Source organism: Pogonomyrmex barbatus, unplaced genomic scaffold, assembly GCF_055798465.1.
Source record: "Pogonomyrmex barbatus isolate J1 unplaced genomic scaffold, ASM5579846v1 scaffold14, whole genome shotgun sequence".
Classification (NCBI taxonomy): Eukaryota; Metazoa; Arthropoda; class Insecta; order Hymenoptera; family Formicidae; genus Pogonomyrmex; species Pogonomyrmex barbatus.
The window spans coordinates 5,487,456-5,507,029 of NW_028297110.1; the positions used below are offsets into that span (position 1 = coordinate 5,487,456).

General features: G+C 39.0%; 1 protein-coding gene across 7 annotated transcripts; it reads left to right on the forward strand.

Annotated features, from left to right (window-relative positions):
- The first annotated feature begins 603 nt into the window (after window positions 1-603).
- Window positions 604-19,566, forward strand: Ssdp (Sequence-specific single-stranded DNA-binding protein). Of its 7 annotated transcripts, none has more exons than XM_089072732.1 (14): window positions 604-976; window positions 2,594-2,666; window positions 2,754-2,815; window positions 2,902-2,986; window positions 3,162-3,203; window positions 3,428-3,514; window positions 5,663-5,770; window positions 6,296-6,370; window positions 6,475-6,523; window positions 7,288-7,317; window positions 8,439-8,650; window positions 8,773-8,943; window positions 9,079-9,279; window positions 16,222-19,566. In XM_089072732.1, exons 1-14 carry the CDS (start codon window positions 807-809, stop codon window positions 16,324-16,326), a joined length of 1,470 nt encoding a protein of 489 aa, XP_088928858.1. In that variant the 5' UTR covers window positions 604-806; the 3' UTR covers window positions 16,327-19,566. The 7 variants fall into 7 exon arrangements, with proteins under 7 accessions (XP_088928858.1, XP_011638613.1, XP_088928860.1 ...); XM_011640311.3 differs by having other exon boundaries at window positions 604-865; XM_089072734.1 differs by lacking the exon at window positions 16,222-19,566 and adding an exon at window positions 10,675-14,495.
- Window positions 19,567-19,574: the final 8 nt, after the last annotated feature.

Sequence of the window (19,574 nt, forward strand, 5' to 3'; positions counted from 1 at the left end):
GGAAGTACGGTGAACGATGAGGACGTCGACGGTGGCGGCGGCGGCAGCGACAGCGACAGCGACAGCGACAGCAGTGGTGAAGACGACGAGGCGCCCCCAACGACGCACCTGAATCAACGACAACGACAACGATAACGACGACGACGACGATGACGACGGCGACGTCGTGATGCGTCGCACCGTGTCGCTCCAGTATCGCGCAGCAGCAGACACCTCGCTCGAGTTGTGACGCGACGTGTTCGTGACGTGAGGCGACGAAGAAGCGGGACGAAGAAGACCTTCGTCTTATCGGTGTGCGCGAGCGAGCGAGCGAGACGTGAAGTGAAGTGGTGAAGAAAAAGAGAGAGAAAAAGAAACGGAAACACCTCCCGCGACTCCTTTCTGTGTGTGGTGCAAGCGAAACGGAGACAGAGATAGCGAGATAGAAAAAGGAAGAGAGAGAGAGACAGAGACTCGGATTGAAAGAGCGCGCACGAGCGCCGCCGAGCGCGCCGAAGTGTGTGCACCTTTTCCTCGGGTCGCGTCTCCTTTTGACACAACATCGCACGTCGGCGACGTAAGCACGCCGAACGATTACCGTTCGCCGCTCGAGTGAGCGAGACAGACGCTACATACGTACGCGTAGATACACACACCACATACATACGACAGACGCAGCACACATACGCGCGCGGAGACGCGCGTAGCGCGCGCGCGCGCGCGAGTTCTCGATCTTTTCATCGCTCGGCTTATCCAGCGGCACGCGAAGAAACACGGCGGTACATTTGTGTTTACGCTAGAAGCATTGACCGGCCACCACGGCGACCATGTACGCGGGGAAGGGAAAAGGGTCATCGGTGCCCTCGGACTCTCAGGCCAGAGAAAAGTACGTATTGTATATGTATTACCAGGCAAGGGAGAAAGAAATGGAGAGCAGAGAGAGAGAGAAAGAGAAGAGAGAAAAAGCAAGAAGGGTAGAAAAAACAGCAGCAGAAAGGTGATATGTGTATATTGTCGTGAAAATTCCGACCGGCCATTGATCGCTCGGTACAACTCCATTTTTCTCGGGCATCCTCCTCCTAACTCCCCCTTCCGCGCGCACCCGGCCCCCGCTCGCTCCATCCGCGCGCGAGCTCTTCCCCTCCACGCGCTTCTACCACCCCCTTTGCCGTCGCGCCGATTCTTTTTGCTCCGAGCGTGCATCGCGCTTATATCGCGACCGGAGAACCCGGTTCGTCGGGTTAATCCAGTTTACCTACCGATGGCCGATGAGCCGCCGATCCGTTTTATCCGTCCGTTCATCCGTCCATTCGTTCGCTTCATCCTTCTTTCTCCTTCTCTCGTACTTTTCTCTGTACGTTTCTCGTTTGAACGTACGCGATGCTCTCTCTCTCTCTCTCTCTCCTCCCCATATTTTTCTCCTCTTCCTCCGCTGCCACGGCTTCCTCCCTCCCATCCGGGATTGATTCGAGACTTGACGTGCGAAAGGCTCGATCGTTCGCGCGGACCATTGCGAGGAGAAAACTCGCGAGATGAAAATTCCCGCTATTCCCGTCGAGCGAATCACTGCGATTTCCGATCTCCTGTTGCACGGCGAAATACGAGCGCGAAAAACTGCCCTCGATCGAAGTTAGGTTACAGCTGATTGATCGACGTGCGGTCCGATCAGTGTTTACTTCTGTTCGAAATCGAACGCGCGAAGTTGCCGCTGGACGATCTCGCCCGTGGTATTATTCGGCGATGTCTGGAATCGTTCGACTTTTTTAAATCGCGATTTCCGCCAGCGTTCTCCCGCGCTCCCGTTTTCTTCTCGCGGATTCTCCTCTTACGCGCGTCGGCGAGGGAGTGCGCATTGATCTCGCGTTTACGTGCGGGAAGCGAAACTCTGGGGAAGAACAAACTTCACGTTTTAGCCGCGGAATTGGGCTCGGGAAAAGTCGTTAAACTGAAATTAGCCGGTCACAAACCGCGACTCGTTGCCGTAACGATCGCAACAGTTAACTTCTAATTCGCGATCGCGGTTCTTGCGATCTTGCGGCGCTGATCGAGAATCCATAATTCCATCGATCGAATCCAAGAGACTCGGGACGCGGACGGCGCTTCGAGGCCGGGAAAATCGGAGATGGAGGACGAGGCCGATCCGACCGGCGAAAGATTGTCTTGTCCGTGGATTTACGCGTAACCCGCTTTCTCGCGCGAGAAACGATTGATTCGCGCGCACTGTCAGCCACCGTATGCGCTTCGCTCCGATTCGCGGATCGGCGCTTCCGATTCCCACGCCATGTTTGTATCGGCCCGCGAGACCCGGCTCATCTCTCTCGGCGCGATGCACCTTATTGCCGCGCGTTTACTGCCTTGCACGGGGAAAGTCGGCGGTTAACTTCGTTTAACGGACGGATCCGTGAGGAAACACTATTGTCGGCTTCGAGTTGAGTACGAGTACTTTCTAAAAAAAGAAAGAAATATGCCGAACGAGGAGTACCGATCCATTGTTTGCGTAACCTGCTTACGTTTCGTATCGTTTTCTCGTCGCTATTTCGAAGATCGTTTTTTCTACTACTCGAAATTGTTTATTATCATTTCGAATTTGGTTAATGGCTAATCATGGTTTCAGATTGGCGCTCTATGTATATGAGTACTTGTTACATGTGGGGGCACAAAAAGCAGCACAAACATTCCTGTCGGAGGTAATAATTTGTAAAACTTTTTTTTACAACTGTATTTTTGCGAAATATTGTTTTACTATAGCACGATTTGCTCTGCTTATTGTTTAGATACGATGGGAGAAAAATATTACACTGGGAGAGCCACCTGGGTTTCTACACTCATGGTGGTGGTAAGTATTTTACAACATTAAAGGAAATTTTCATATATGGCAGGAATGCTCTGATGTTAAGTAATTGTTATGAAATTGTTTTTCAGTGTCTTTTGGGATCTGTACTGTGCAGCGCCAGAGAGGAGAGACTCTTGTGAACACAGCAGTGAGGCCAAAGCATTTCATGACTATGTAATTATATTTGTATAAATGTAATTATATTTACATTTATAATAATTTTCTAACTCATGTAGAATAGGTATTATTGACCGCTCATATTATAAAATAAATTTTAAAATCAAATATAATAAATTCATAAGCATTTCAATATATTTCATATTATTTACATTGCATATTTTGTTACCAGGGATTCGTGAACAGTGCTTACAACGTCAATGGCATTGCTCACGTAAGTTGAAAGATTTAGATCAAATTAATATATCTGTCGTTAAGTTGTTATATATTTAAATATTTTGACATACATTTATGTTGAGAGATACAGAAAATCAATATAAATATATATATTTAATTATAAAAGAATATATATATATATATATTTTTTTTTTGTAATTAATTTTCTTGCAGAAAGAAGCAAGTTGACATTAAAAAGATTAAAGTTACAAATATTTACAGAATGCTGGACCAGCCCCATCTCCAATCGGTCAAATGCCACCAAATGATGGAATGCCCGGTGGTCCTATGCCTCCTGCTTTCTTCCCAGTGAGTTTTTATTTTATGATAATATCAAAATATCTTAATATCATTGGTTTTGGTCTTTATTTACAGAGTATATAAAGCGAAAAAGCCACAATTATTTGAATAAATCGGTCGTTACGTAATTGCATTCTAATCTTACATATTATATCGGTTTATATATTTTGATAACTTTAATAAATTATGAAAAGGTTTATTCCATTTTAATCCATTAATTATTATAGTGAGTATATTTCTTTACTGAATTGATTTCAATAATTAGATTAAATATTTTGGAAAAAATATATATTATTAATATAACAAACAAGATTCGGAATAGCTTCTTAAATTAAACTAATTAATATGTGTACGTACATGAATATATATGATAGAATATTTATTATTATCGTTATGAATAGTTCTTGTTTCAAATTTACATTTGATTCAAAGTATAATATAATTAAGTTTAATTCTAAATAAAGATTAAAACTTGATCTAGTAATAAGTCGAAAATAATTTTAACTTAATAGACTAAGAGAAAACTGATAATATTTAAATAAATAAAGAATATGTCAATTTTACTTCAGTATCTTTTATAAATATCATATTTTGATATAGAAACCATTAATTGATATAGAAATAATTTTTAGATAAGTTTCGTGTGAATAGATAACAAAACCAATCTTCATTTTTCCTCTTTTTTTATTGAGTTTTAAAACGAGTTAAAAAATGACATAAACTTTACATAATCTATACTTATTTAACTAAGAATATTAATATATCTTTATATATCATCGATAAATACATACACTTACACAAACACTCTAGTGTAGTCATGATCAACTTGTTTTTGAAACAAGTGTACATTCAAAAAACATTCTTATGTCATGCTTGTCTATACTGTATATATGTACTTACTTTCTTTCTGCTCTCTATCTAATACTTGTATGTGCGTTCTTGTACCATTTTCATTGTTTCATCTCCTTGACGCATAAAGCAAATTTAGAAATTATGAAGAACAAAATTATATAGATGTTAGAATACATTTAGAGCACAATATTGTGATACAGTAAGCATATCATGACGAGTATACTACTTTGTGCTGGTCATGTCAAAGTGGTATATGAAAATATTGCGGACATGGACATTATTGTTTGATTTATTTTATATTTGTAGAATATAAATTTCAACATTTTCTTGAATACATAACCAGCCAAAGTTATACTCTTTAGAATGTATGGGACAACTAACATGGAAGCCTGCTTAGAATGTAGACTAGTTTTTTTATAAATAGTCTACGACCTCTTTATATTATTTGGCAAATGTCAGTTACAGAAACATTATATACTATATAATTAAATATATATAACGTTTATAAAAGAAAGTGAAAAGATTTATAATCTTAAAGTATATATAAAATATGTATGTAAATATATGTACATAGTATTACATAATCTAATAAAATATACGCGTTTGTTGAAATTGCAATCACATACAAGAAATAAAAATTAACGATTTTTTTCTGTTACTACTTGATCAACTCTTTTATAAAATGATATTATATAAATGATATAAATATGATTTTGTATAATTATTGATCTCAATGACAACCATAACATTTATATCAACTGTCTATTATATATGAAAAAAATTATAGATAATATAAACACAAATGTATGTGGAAATGAGAAAACAAAGAAAAATTATGCACTTAGTGCTTGTCAAAGTAGTCGTCCCTTACTAGATTAGATGAAGATAATATGCTACACAATATATAAGCGATATACAGTTTGTTCCTAGATTTTTCTATATACATAAGTATCCTGTAATGCTTAGGAGTCATCATGTCTTTCCAACGAAGTCGTTTTACGTTCTATAACGCTGTACATTTTATAATTGACTGGCATCTTTTCGTACTCTTGTATGTCTCGTTTCACAGTTTAATGTTAGAAGCGATTTCGCATCAGAGGTTGTAATTATGAAAAGAGGATATACAACGGCAGACACCGAAACGCCATTCGAACGATTTTCCTAATTACAACTTCCTCACGGGTAACTCTTAAGATGCCGAAACCGACCATAGTATTAACACAATCATCCCCAAAGCCTTCTAGTCTAGCTGTTGCCTGGATCGCAGTGTTGCTACATGTCTGTCGTTTGCGTTGCTTGTTGCAGAACAACTCGACAATGCGACCATCTCCGCCCACACACCCCTCATCACAGCCATCCCCCCAGCACCCCCAGCCACCCCCGCCCCCACACTCGCAGATGATGTCCACCCAGGTAAGCCTCATTCAACACATACACTCTCACTCATAAAGAATCACTTGTTCCGCTCTGTCATCGCACCATATCATGGTATAACCGAAGTTCACGACTGCCATTACAATCGCTGTAATTGTTTCCTTCGTGATGTCCTTCATAATTTTGCTTTTATACAGAAATATAGGGTTTATCAAAAAAATTCGACGACGAATTCGTTTTATTAGTAGTTTTATTATTATACTAATTTATACTATACAATTAATAAATTTCATCTACAATTGCCATAAAGTGCTTAAGAAAACAGTGTATAATGACATAACCAACTAATGTGCTGCGATGAACTTGAAATGCATATTTTATGGCCTATCATCTCACGGATTGCTTATTGTGGCTGCCTGATATTTATACTATATCGTCAATTCTATGTATAGTAATCACGATTGACATATTATGAGTACTTAATTTACACCTTCAAATTACAACTAAAATTGATAAATTTTGATAATTATGTTCAATTTGATGAATATTTATTTTTTGTTACAGTTTATGGGGCCAAGATACCCAGCTGGACCACGACCCGGTGTACGTATGCCACAAATGGGAAATGACTTTAATGGGGTGAGTAGAAGTCTCAATTAACGTTTGGATTTCTGTTAATGTTTTAAGATATCTTGTTCAAATAAATTAAATTAAATAATGTTACATTTTAATATTTTTTACAGCCACCAGGACAGCCAATGATGCCAAATAGTATGGATCCTACCAGGCAAGGTAAGAGATCATTTATAGGCCAGTGTTACATTATTTTTTTCTGGCATTGACGAGAGTTGCGAGAGGAGAATGGCATAGACGCATGCGTACCAAAAACCACACAGCAATAAACGAATAAGTAATATTTTAAATTGGATTGGATTGCTGTGATGTGGAGTGGATTGGTTTTTGAATTGTCTAGTTATACAAGCAGTGGTGTAGTTTGCGTTCGATTGTTACTGCTAGATATTCAGTCTTGTGTACTTAGTATGTAAATATGTATTTCAATGGTTCTCTTTATCAAATATTTTATTTTATATGCTTTTATATAATCTTTTTTTTTTTTCTTAATTTTTCTTTATAAGTAATTTACACATATCGTTATATATGACATTTATCTTTCAGGACATTCTATCATCTTACAAATCAGACTTGAAAAATGTAGTATTTACGATTAAAAAATCTTATGCTCTCAAAACATAATAATCAATAATACATTACGAAGTATCAAAAGTATTATGAATTTTTATATATAATGGTTAAACGGCTTGGCTTTCGAGAGATATATATATATATTTAGATATAATTTAATCATAAACTTAATTGTCAATATGATTTATTCCAATTTCTACGAATAATTTTTAAATAATTCTTTAATAAGTTGCATAACTCTTAGATTCGGAAGCAACTTTATCTACTATACCACTGCAAAATAACTAGGCTTTACCACCATGAACCCGATCTTACCTACCTGCCGTACTAATGTGTGCTCTTGTGTTCCTCAGGCGAAGCTGGAGAATTTGTAGGGTGGCAAGGTAGGAAGCAACCCAAATCACACTCACATGACTTAGTCAAGCCTAACTTTTATTTTTTCTCCTCCTTGCCTTTAATTTTTTTTTAATTTCTGTTTTCATAAAGTTAATTGCACCGGCTTTGCTCTTTTGCAAAATGATTTGCTCATCCGAACTAGCATCCAGCATGACAATCGCAATTGAGTATATTATATTTAGTTATGTGTTATAACAAATGATATTTTTATACAATTCACAAAAAATTCATTTGGCACAATATACAACAATTCTGTAATATACATATTTTAAGAATTCAAAAAAATTCTATCACTATATGTGTGCAAAATATATTGTAGTGAGAAGTATTATTCACTTATATTATATCTACATTTTTTAAATTAAAATATATTAAGCTTACTTTTAATGTTAAATTTTGGTTCATTATGAGATCATGCTACATGCAAATGAAAAGATAGGCTGATTACGTTTGTGTTTAACAAATATGTTATTTGAGCAGTAATTAATTAATGTTTTAATGCATTAAATAATTACCTCTAACTAAATATGTTATATATGTTACGTCCTTACAAAATAATAATAATTATGATCTGTATAACACAATATGTGCTGTCGCATAAAAGAAAGAATCGCTTTTATACATGGAATTAGTTCTTTTAATAATTTTTAATATTATAGTTAACGAAAATTGTGTTCGTCTTTTTATGTGTGTGTGTATATATATATATATATATATATATATACGAATGTATAATTTAAGTAAATAATTGTTTGCAATTTAGTACTTTAGTATGCTGTTTCTATCTTTAGCATGAGCTTTTTTACTGTATTAATTTATGTGGTGACAGTTGCTTGATCGGCGTGTCATCCACCGGCTTTATCTTGAATTCGACTTTGCCAAAGCATGATTCAATTTTCGGCACTTTAAGCCCGCACTTAATGTTATACCGTACATGAATAGAATTACAATTTTATACACAAATTCGTAGAATTTACAAGTTCATGATTTTTATTGTTTAGTCCACAAAATTGTAATTAGCAATTAGTTCATTAACATAGAACTAGAGCAAACGTTAACAGTCCCATATTTAACGATCGAATTTACCAAACTGTATTTTCTATCCTAGGTCCACCGGGAATGAATCCAATGAATCCGAGGATGAATCCCCCACGAGGACCGGGAATGGGTCCGATGGGTCCTGGAAGTTATGGTCCAGGTATGAGAGGGCCACCGCCCAATAGCACTTTGGGTCCAGGTGGACCAGGAGGTCCTGGAATGCCACCGATGAGTATGGCAGCTCCAGGCGGTAGACAACAATGGCAACCAAACACATCTACGGTATAAATACATATTAATTTTTTTATAAATACATATTAATTTTTTTTTCTCAATGCATTTGTAAGCTATTTAAAACTGTCTTACGATTAAACAATATGAATAACATCTTCTTGTGATGATAGCCGATGAATTATTCGTCGTCATCGCCGGGCAACTACGGAGGACCACCTGGATCAACAGGTCCACCAGGACCTGGCACACCTATAATGCCTAGCCCACAGGATAGCAGCAATAGCGGAGGAGAAAATATGTATACCATGATGAAGCCTGTACCTGGAGGAAACATGCCGGGTGTAAGTGGCTAAATTTTCTAATACATTCTTACTATAATTATCTTAATAAATATTAGATGGCAAACTTATTATTTTGCAAGAAGATTTAATATTTAAAAGCATCTACATATAAATGATATCATAAATGCATTTTAGGATTTCCCAATGAGTGGCGGACCTGAAGGTGGGCCAATGGGTCCCATGGGTCCTAATACAATGGGTCCAGTTCTAAACGGCGATGGTCTTGACGGAATGAAGAACAGTCCAGCAAATGGTGGTCCTGGAACACCACGGGAAGATAGCGGCAGCGGAATGGGTGATTATAATCTGGGTGGATTCGGAGCTCCTGGAGAGAATGTAAGTATGCACAGGTTCTTTAACAACTTTTCCTAATGATCACTCGACGTGTTGTTGTGGATTTGTATGTCATCGTTTCTTTCCGGCAAATCACTTCTCTCTTATTTTGTCTGTATTTTATCTTTATATGTTAATCAAATGTTTTCAAAAGTTTATTTCGAATTATTATCTCCTTGCATTATCATTATTTCGTGCTACATGGCATACGGATCCATGTTACAACTTATTTGCCCTTCTAATCATCTCAATTAACAGCCACAAGCGCTTCTATCAGTACGGCGGATATTCACGTACTTTGCTAAAATAATATGGGTTCAGTCTCGTTCAAGGGATTTATCCTCAGCCTCACTCCAACAGGCTTGTTAATGCTTTCTTACAGAGACTATCATTTGTCCCTATAAATTTTTTGGAAGGTGTTCTGTTTAATCACGCGTCACATGATATTTTGGTAAATTTAATCAGCGTCATTTTTGATCGCATCTAATATTTGTCATAACCGTATTCGCTGAAATTGCGTCTAACTACTATCACACTAACAATACGTCTAACGATGCAGCTATAAAGTGGGCAGAAAGATGATGAGACTCAATATGAGTATCAATATTATTAATGATTGTATATAATTTTAGCATATGGTTATCAAATTGCATTTTGTAAAAGAAATTGATATTTCGTGTAAAACTATTTAACGTTATATTTATCGAGTTTAGTTTTATTTTATTATTTTTATCAATAAAAAGTAAAATTTATATATATTAATATTTAGCTAAATATCTCAAGTTCTTTCTGCGTGCTTTACAAGATAAAGTTTCAAATTATTTCCGTGCGACAAAGTAATCGAACTTTCGATTCAATCGTGTATACGATTTTACACGCTAATCTTATATAAGATTATCAATAGGATATTAACAAGGAACAGTCACGACGCTTTCGTCTGCGATTTTGTTGAAACTTTGGCGATTTGATAATTGAAAATAAAAGACAAGATTTTTTTTGTTGAAGAAAATTTTCATTTATTAACAGACCGGAACTGTTATGAAGCTCATTGCCTAAAATGATATTTTAAATTAATTTAAATTTTTAATTAAATTTATTTAAATATTATCTTCTATAAATTATCTATCAATTTCCTTCGTTATTGCCTCAGTTTGACGTTTTTTTTTTTTTTCAAACATACGTACACTTTCATCTTTTAAGCGAAAGTTTCTATAGGTAATAAAGAAGTGTGTCTTTGATCTTCACAATTATCATTATTTATTTAGTATGTCAATTATCTTGCACAATTTGCGAAGTTTCTTTGATCCGGAAGTGACGGCGTCGCGGACGTTCCTTGCGAGCCTTACGAAGAGAGTTATCAGTAATCACGTACGTGCACCTTCTCTGTATTCTCGACAGTTTTTTTAAAAAATCAAGTCGCCTTGGAGCCAGCCCCGAGTTCGTAGATGCCGTAGACTTCGCACGTGGTGTGCTGGTTATTAACGTGTGATGCGGAAATGCATCGTACGCGGATTCGCTGCGTATTCACGTGTTCTATGGTGCGTTCCGGCTAGTTTTGCTATAGTCCGGCATATGTAGTTTCGTGAGTGGTTTAAGCTCTCATAGAAAGCCAGAGCGGGAGAGAGAGAGAGAGAGAGAGAGAGAGAGAGAGAGAGAGAGAGGGAGAGAGAGAGAGAGAAAAGAAATGATACTCGTATCAAACGCAGCGCCAACGTGCGGTCGTTATCGATTGCTCCTGCTCGATTAGGGTTAGCACTTAAGCGCTCATTAATTGATCTATCGTTAAATGGCGCAAATACTCAAACAACGATTATTCTTACGTATGCTTCGCGTATCGTAGAAGTACGATATGTATATGCTTTCTCTAAATACTCAAAAGGTTGCAAGACTACAGATATATTCATAATTCTTTTTCTTTTCTTCTTTCTTTTTTTTTTGTTTACGTTATTATGATTACACCAGGGACTGAAAATATAAATATAAATATGAAAAATAATTAGTCACATGTTGATATCTAATCGTTTTACAATTAAAATACAATCAAAATGTAATATATTATTAATATATTATTAAAATATATTATAAAATGTATTACATAATAACATAATATGTATCGAATTTTGCTATTATAACGATATTATATTATTCTATTATTCAAAATATAATTAAGAATAATAATTGTTAAATTCTTATTTCTCTCTTTTACAATACAAAGATTCGCTGGTTTGATTGAATCAAGTAGAAATTTGAAGTAGAATAATATAATTGAAAGCTTTCATTATTGCGATTTTATGAGAATAAGGGTATAGACAATATCAGTATAGAATCGTTAATAAAATTGTTTTGATCTTAAGTCCCTGGATTATGCTTATATTTTATTACGGAAGCTAGTTAATATTTACTTAAGATTTATCAGATTATTTTCTATTATTTATATTTATTTGACAATTATACATAAAGTAACGTTAGGTCGTAAGTAACGGTGCCTGAAGAATCACATGAAAATTGTTACATAAAGTACGAAACACATACACACACACACATGACGACGACGACGACGACGCGCGCGCGCGCGCGCACACGCACGCACACACATACACACACACACACACACACACACGCGCGCGCGCGCGCGCGCGAATAAGATATACGTATATAACTGTCCGCTACTGTGATTACTGATCGCATAATTATTAATCGATTTTTACGCCCTCGTTTTCTCTCTTGAATCTTGTTTGAATGCATCACTCTAACTTGTACAGATATTCGATTTTTTTCTTTATCGTGTTGTAAAATTAGCGGTGTAAACTGTAAATGAATTTACGGCAGGTAAAGGAAATCCTCCCGAGAGATAGAAATATCTCCCTACGTCCACGCGAATCTCTAATAGAATCTCAACTTTCGCACACATTGCGACAACGATTACGAGACTCTGTAATGAGATGAACAGTCTAGACAAGTTCAAATCGGATCTCTCCAACTATTTGCTCAGTCTGTTCCCTACTGGGAACAGTCGTTCTGTCCTACTTTGCAGCCGTTCATTAGCATCGCGATACGTTATACGTACTTCTTAGCCATGAGATACGCGCGAATTTCTGTCGTATCGTTTCTTACTCACGCAGCCAACGCGAACACTTAATGATTAGAGAATTAACAGTGATCTTGACGCGGAGAGCTCGCGCATTGTTATATAGATATTATTATATCGCGCATTACCATACATATATATATATATAAATCTCCAATTGAGACGTCCAAACTTTTCGAAATATTTAGATTAAATACGTATTACAAAATCGCTTCGCGAGTGTCAATCAGCGCGGCAAAAGTGTGTTAAATTAATTAGATTCGTTCCTATTTAAATTTATGCGTGATCAATCAAGGCGCGTTTCGCGACCCGCTAGTGCTTAGTTTCGCCATTTCGTCGTTTCTCGTGCAGAGTATGTAAAGCTCGTCACTTGCTCAATTCTTAGCGTCACTCTCGTAGGACGAAAGGTGGAATTCCTCCCCTTCCCCTTTTTGAAAGCGGAATTTTTAGTCTTTACGTACTTTTAACTGTCGAGGTTTGTGCGACTCGAACAATGATGATTCATGTAAATTAATCGGTCGTAACTTTCAATCTTTGACACCGGTGGCCGTTTATTATTGTACAACAGTAGAGGCGGACCTCTCTGCGAACGATAGTTTTCGACAGCTCGAAGTTACACAGTGCTGCGAGGCGAGTGGTTTTACTTGCAGATAGCTTAAACGAAGTACTTGAAAGAGAAACAGGTATATAAGAGAAATATATATTATATATACATATATATATAATATTTATATTATATACATATACAATATATATGTATATATATATGCAGACGTTAATATTTTTGTATTGACTATAAGATACGTAAATATGTGCGAGTACTGAACCTTAGAGAGCGAATATAGAGAAAAAAAAATAAAAAAATAAAAAAAAAAAGAAAAGAAACAAACCGGAAGATAAAATGCGATTGAGGGTAAGAAGCGAGAGATTTCCCGAAATCCATCCGTCCGCATTGATTATAGGTCAGTACTGGACTATACTGTGCTGCTATTAGTTATGTTTAAATTAACTTAAAGTGCCGAGACATCGATGGAATTTTATGTAAAAACGAAAAGAAAAGAAACACACGGAGAGAATGTGGGTGAGAGGGAGAGAGAGAGAGAGAGAAAGAGAGAGAGAAAGGGTCGAGAAGAGGAATGAATGTGCGCAAGTGCATGCTATGGGACCAAACGGCAAGACGCTTGCAAGTTTCCCCCCCCCCCTTTTTTTTCATTTACTGCGTTTCGTATTATGAAAGGCCGTTTTTTGTATATGTAAAAGCTACCTTGCCTGGGACGTTCCTGGGCGTTCTTTAACGCTTCTTCGTTTCGGTCTGGGATCGCGGATTAACAAATTGATCGTCACGAATACAGGGCATTTTGCTTCATACTGTTTACTGATATTGTTGTCAAAAATGCGTAGGTACATGGCGCAGGTGGTAAATAACGAAGATATAAACGCGGAGATAAAAAAAATCGCAGATTTTATTAATTGTAAAATTGCGACCGCGAGAAGTCTGTCGCGCGAAGGAACGTGGTGACGGGTTTTATATCCCTGTGACTAAAGCTTGGTGTCACTTGATCCGATCGGAACCGCCTGTCATAGAGAGATATTGCAGGATTGCAATCCTGGCAGAGCGTATCGCTCGCCGATATCCCGGGGTCGAGACACGTCTTGCCGTTTCGTGCCCATAACGTCAAAACGGAGAAAAGAAAGTAGACGCGCGCTTGTGGAGTCCGCATAATCTTTTCTTTTTAATGCGAGGACGTACAACGCACGAGTCGATGAGTGAAGGAAAGAGCTCGGCAAAGCGGCGCATTGAGGGTACGAAGCTTGAACGTGTGACCCGTATGACGAGAATCGAGACTCGAGTTGATGTTGCGACGCAATCAATTTCCAACACGACGGTCGTTTTCACGAGCAAGTGAACAACGAGCTGAAACACGCCGTTTCCAGACACGTGCTGTTTCTCGTTCACCGGCGGTAGAGACTCGCGAAACGGACGGGCCCAGTTTGGTACCCTTAATGCGATTTTTACTTGATATACTCCTCGTTGTAAGTCGAACCTTAATCGCTGAATGGTAACATAATTAATATATGCCTATAAGCCAGGCGAGATCGAGACAATAAATGTAATCCTGTTACACTGAGACTATTGCGTTTTTCTTTTTTATTTACGATTCAATCCGAGGGGTGCTGGCTATTATCGTATTTATATATAACTATCCGTCTCCGTGTATTTGCACTTGTGCTAATCACACAACACACATCACTTGTGTTTCACTCGTCGCTTTGTTTGTTCCATCCGTTCGACCAGCGCGCGATCAGCGTCCGCTCTTAATGTATCCGGTTTTGCTGAGGTATGTAAAAACTTGGCCAGATACAGATCTAAAAATAAATCTTATGTCGTCAAAATAATTATATAAGACGTAATTCTTGTAAAATTGTCTTATCTCGTTTTATCTTAATAAAATTGTCTTATCTTAATAAAATTTTTTGTCTTTATAAGATTGTCTTTATCTTATTTAAGCGTTCTATGTAATAATTTTGATGACCCAACAAAATTATTTTCAGATTCGTATCTGGCCAAATTTTTAGATATCTTAGCAAAATTGTTCCTTCTGTGTAAAAAAATTCCACTCCGAATTGTCAGAGTTACTCTCAGATCGCTGATCTTTCAGACACTGATCCCCGCTAAGTCGAACGTTGCACCACTATCGCTGCGGCTGTGGAACACATTGTCATGATCGATGTTGCACTCTCGTTGAACGTTTCTCCAGTGTTCTCTCGTACATTCACCGTGTATGAAAAGTACATAAAAACCGGATTAGAGCAGAACGATAGCTGTATATAGTACTAGCCTGTACTGACCTGTAGCACATGGATGCGTCAGCGCAAAGCGTATCGATGGATTGCGAGATCGAGACACGAAAAAAAAAAGAAAAAAAAAATTAGCGGGGACGAAAATTCCGAAGAGGCGGAAGAGTCTTTCGCTCTAAAGAGGGGGTAAAAAACATAAGTGTGTGAAGGACGACACGTCGAGTTTCTCTAGAGTATCTTTTTTTCACTATACTATCTGTCGTTTATAGTCGATGAGGTGTGCGTGCGTGGGGAGGGCAGGCGACGATAACAAAGTTTCCGTTGTGTTTATTAATTAATTATTATTATTATTATTATCATCATCACATCATCATTATTATTATAATATTATTATTATTATTATTATTATTCTTGTTGCTGTATTATGTTCGGCTCGACACGGGCTTCACTATCTTACGTAACGTCCATGTGTTGTGGGTCAGAGCACCCTTAAGCAAACAGTACCTCAAGCTCCAGACTTTTCTTCCGGTTCCCGACAACGAGACCGACACCTCCCAGTGTCCTCTCCCCACGGAATTTTTTCGTTTCACGAAGCCCGGCCCCTTCACGACGCACCGCCATCACGTTGCGCTTTTAAAACGCATTCTATTCACCGGCCAGCGTTTTCGCACACGGGGGTGAAGACGGATCTCATTTCGCGGGACTCCTCGGATTCCGTCTCATCGTCGCGGCACCCGCGAGAGTCGAGGATATTTTCTCGTCGCCGTCGCTGTCGGGATGGAGAACGTTTCTAGGTGGATTTCTCGGCACACGCGTTTTCTTGCGCGCGGCAACGTGAGGGATATATCCGGCTGAACGTTATCGGCTCCGTTGAAACCTGGACCTTTTACCGGATACCGTCGAAGTACGAACCGTCAACCGTTCGACGCGCGCGATTTATACCGAGAGTCCCGCGAATCTCGCTGGTGAAAGATGCTGCGCGCGGAAAAACTTGGGCAAGGTTGCTGGGCTTGCCTGATCGTTTACGTGTAACCGGCCTGGTGTTGGTTGATTCGCAGGATCAGACCGAGTCGGCGGCCATCCTGAAGATCAAGGAGAGCATGCAGGAGGAGGCGAAGAGGTTTGAGAAGGACTCAGACCATCCCGATTATTTCATACAATAACTCTTCACGAGTCGTTGGACCCTGAGACCAAATTAACAATCTAAGAGATAAACACAATCGATTTCCTTCCTTTCTTCCTTCCTTCCTTCCTTCCTTCCTTCAAGTTCGAGAACCACCGTTTCCACCTACCCAACCGCTTCCTCCACCGTCCTCCCTCCCGCCATGAAATCCGCTCTCTCTCTTTCTCCCCTCGTATGTTTTCTCTCCCGTTTGTCCCCATTCTCGGATGATATCTCTGCTGCACATCACCATGTATAAGATCTTCCTCTCCTCTTTTCTTTCCGAGCCGTCGAACGGCGTAGGTCGATCTCCGTGAAGAAGGGCGCAAGAGATCCCCTCCTGCGCGCATTGGCGGCCCGTTCTTTTTGTCGCGCACTGCTGCAAGGAGGACCACTATGTCGAGGAGGACGAGAGAGACCTTCGAGAATCAGAATCAGAGAAAGAGAGCATCGATCTCGCGCGACTCTCACGTCGACCGACGTTTTCGCACAGCGATGTTGTACAGTATCGAACATTGATAGTGTTGTTATCCTTGGGGTTGAGTATGCACTTTGAACGAACGAACGAACGTGGCATGATTGAGCTTGAACTCAAAAGTACCCAGCGACGGCCACGAGCAAGGAAAAGTCGATTGCTGGCGTAATTTCTTCTTTTTTTTTTTTGCATTTTTTATGCGGTAAATATATATTCTCGAACTTTAACAGCTGAAACTTGTACGTTTGTTGTTCGTTCGCTCAGCATACATTCTTAGGCTGCGACCGCGAACATTGTTCCAGTATCTTATTTAGTACGTGACGAAAAGAGAGAGAGAGAGAGAAAGAGAGAGAAAGTGCGCGTGTGTGTGATAGTATTATATTAGCGTAAAGGTTAAACTTTTGAAATTTTTACGACCAGGAATGCATTCCAGGATAAGCCCGCGAAATTTTCTAAATGATATTTCCGATCGCAGTCGTCATCCGTTCCCTGACAATCATTGTTGAAACCCTTATCACGCAACCATGTTCGTACAAGACCAAGAATCATCTAATTTAATTACGATTAACTCTTTCTCTTGATTTGTTTACGATTTGGAAAGAGTATTAATCTGTCTCTTGCCGATCAGAGCCAGCGAAATATTTATCGTTAATTGATGAAACCTGGCTCGAGGACTTTTCCTCAACTATCTACTTGCCAGGGAAGGATCATCGACTGCGACCATCGACAAGTGACATCGTCACCGCCGCATTGATGGAAGTTGGACCACAAATGATCCACAAATCGTTAATCATCGTCGTAGAGCCCAAGGCAATAGTATACGACACGAATTATGAGAGCGATTAACCGACTAAGAGGCAAAGAGAAGGGAAAACAAGAGAGGAATCACGTTCCACAGATACGTAAAATCGCCAGCGCGTGGCGCGACAGAATGTTCACCGCGAAAGCTGGTCGCCCGAATTTGAGACATTTTTGGTATTCCGACACGATCGAGGACCAAATTCATTTCTATGATAAGCATGCGATTATCTCACCACGAACGACTCGAGCAAGCTCAGTGGAAGATCGCTTTGCGATCATCGGTCGATGAATCGATCGTTGGGATCTTCGTTATAACGATTTTAATAGAGATATGATTGGATCGAGTGCGACACACATTCACGATTTCAACTTGTACGCGAGAACATCGCACATCGAGAGAAAGATTGCTGTTAGATTTTGTACACGACGCGTTTTCCTCAAAGCCGACGCGTTTGTTTCGCTTTGACTCAGATGTCCGAGACACTGGAAATACGTCAGTCGAATTTTACCGCTACGTGTCATCGATCATTAATTAAGTACGTTCATTAAGACTCGCTTCAAATACATCGTTCCTTTTGTAGAATTAAACGCACCCGAGTAGTCCCTTATTAAACTACGGATTGATTTAGCGCACAGCTGATTTTTTTTTTTTTTTTTTTTTTTGGAGGAGATAGAAAAGATGATAATCTCGATCGCTCTCTCTCTAACGTTGAATTCAGGATATCTTACGCGGTATTTTGTATAAAGTATAGAGTATGTGAGTTCTATAAGAAATTTTTTTGGAGATTTTCTCTCTGAGCGCTTACTTCATTTAGTCTGTTCTTCCTAGATGCACATTCTACGCTTTTCCTCTTCCTTTTTTCTCTTTCCAAAGCGTAAATATATAGTTGCTTCGTTTTAAGTGCAAGAAAGCGTGAAAGGAGCTTGCAGCTGGTAAGAACAGATGTAAATGATAAATCGAGATGTATCAAAACGAAGGATATTGATAATTTTATTGTCGAGTTACTTTAGTTTCGGTCGGAGATAAGATGATGGCAATAGATCACCGCGATCCCTAGATGGAAGTTTGCGCCTTATGTTACATAAATTCTTGTATATGTATATTGCTAAGTTCTTTAATATATGTATTCGGGCTCAATCATTATCTCGTCCGTCTTTAAGAATTTATTTAATTTTCGTCACTGACGCGTGTGAGTGCAAGTAAGTTGTAAAAAGGAAAGGAGAAACTGGGAAACTTTTCCCAGGGAAAAAAAAGCGCATTTAATTCTTTCACTAGTTTAAGCGGAAGCGAAGCGATAAATTAAATTACGATTAATAGACGCGGTGCCGCACATATTTCTCTTTCTTCATCGAACTGGAGATGCAGATTAAGAGGGTTGAAAGGGTTGAACGCGGAGCGTTCGAGCTAGTGATTGAGCCCCCCCCCCCCCGTTTATTAGTTTTTACGTATTCGCGATCGAAAGGGACCCGTCCGCTATCGATCGCGACCGAAGGGCATGAAGAAAGAAGAAGATGAAGAAGAAGAGAAGAGAGAGATAGTAGGTATCATAAATTGAGTCGCGCGCACACACACGCAGTGTGTTCTTCGCGAATCAATCGGAGAAATCGGAGCTTGGGCAGGAGCTTGATCGACGTGCGTGATCGACGATTCGTCCAGGAGCGACTTGTCCGACGATGTGAGGCGTGGCCCGCATATTCGGAGCAGCGTCGACCCTCCCAATCACCCCCCCTCGCGTCCGGCCCTCCCTCCTACCCTTGTAATTAATTTACACACTACGCGTAATCATTATAACACACGCGTCTACACACGGGCTGTAAAACTCGCGCGGCTGACCTCACACATTCTACGGATTCACGTATGATCTATCGACATAATTATAGAAATATCCATTACGAGTATAGCATTCAGTAGCATAAATAATAAAGTAATTAAATAAATGTCATCTATATATCCTATCAAGACAATGTGTTTT

Excerpts from the sequence above, each read along its gene's own strand:
- Ssdp (XM_089072732.1), top strand. The coding sequence starts at position 807 with ATGTACGCGGGGAAGGGAAAAGGGTCATCGGTGCCCTCGGACTCTCAG. Across the intron at positions 977-2,593 it reads GAAAAAACAGCAGCAGAAAG|ATTGGCGCTCTATGTATATG; the intron begins GTGATATGTGTA and ends TCATGGTTTCAG. Across the intron at positions 3,204-3,427 it reads ACGTCAATGGCATTGCTCAC|AATGCTGGACCAGCCCCATC; the intron begins GTAAGTTGAAAG and ends AAATATTTACAG.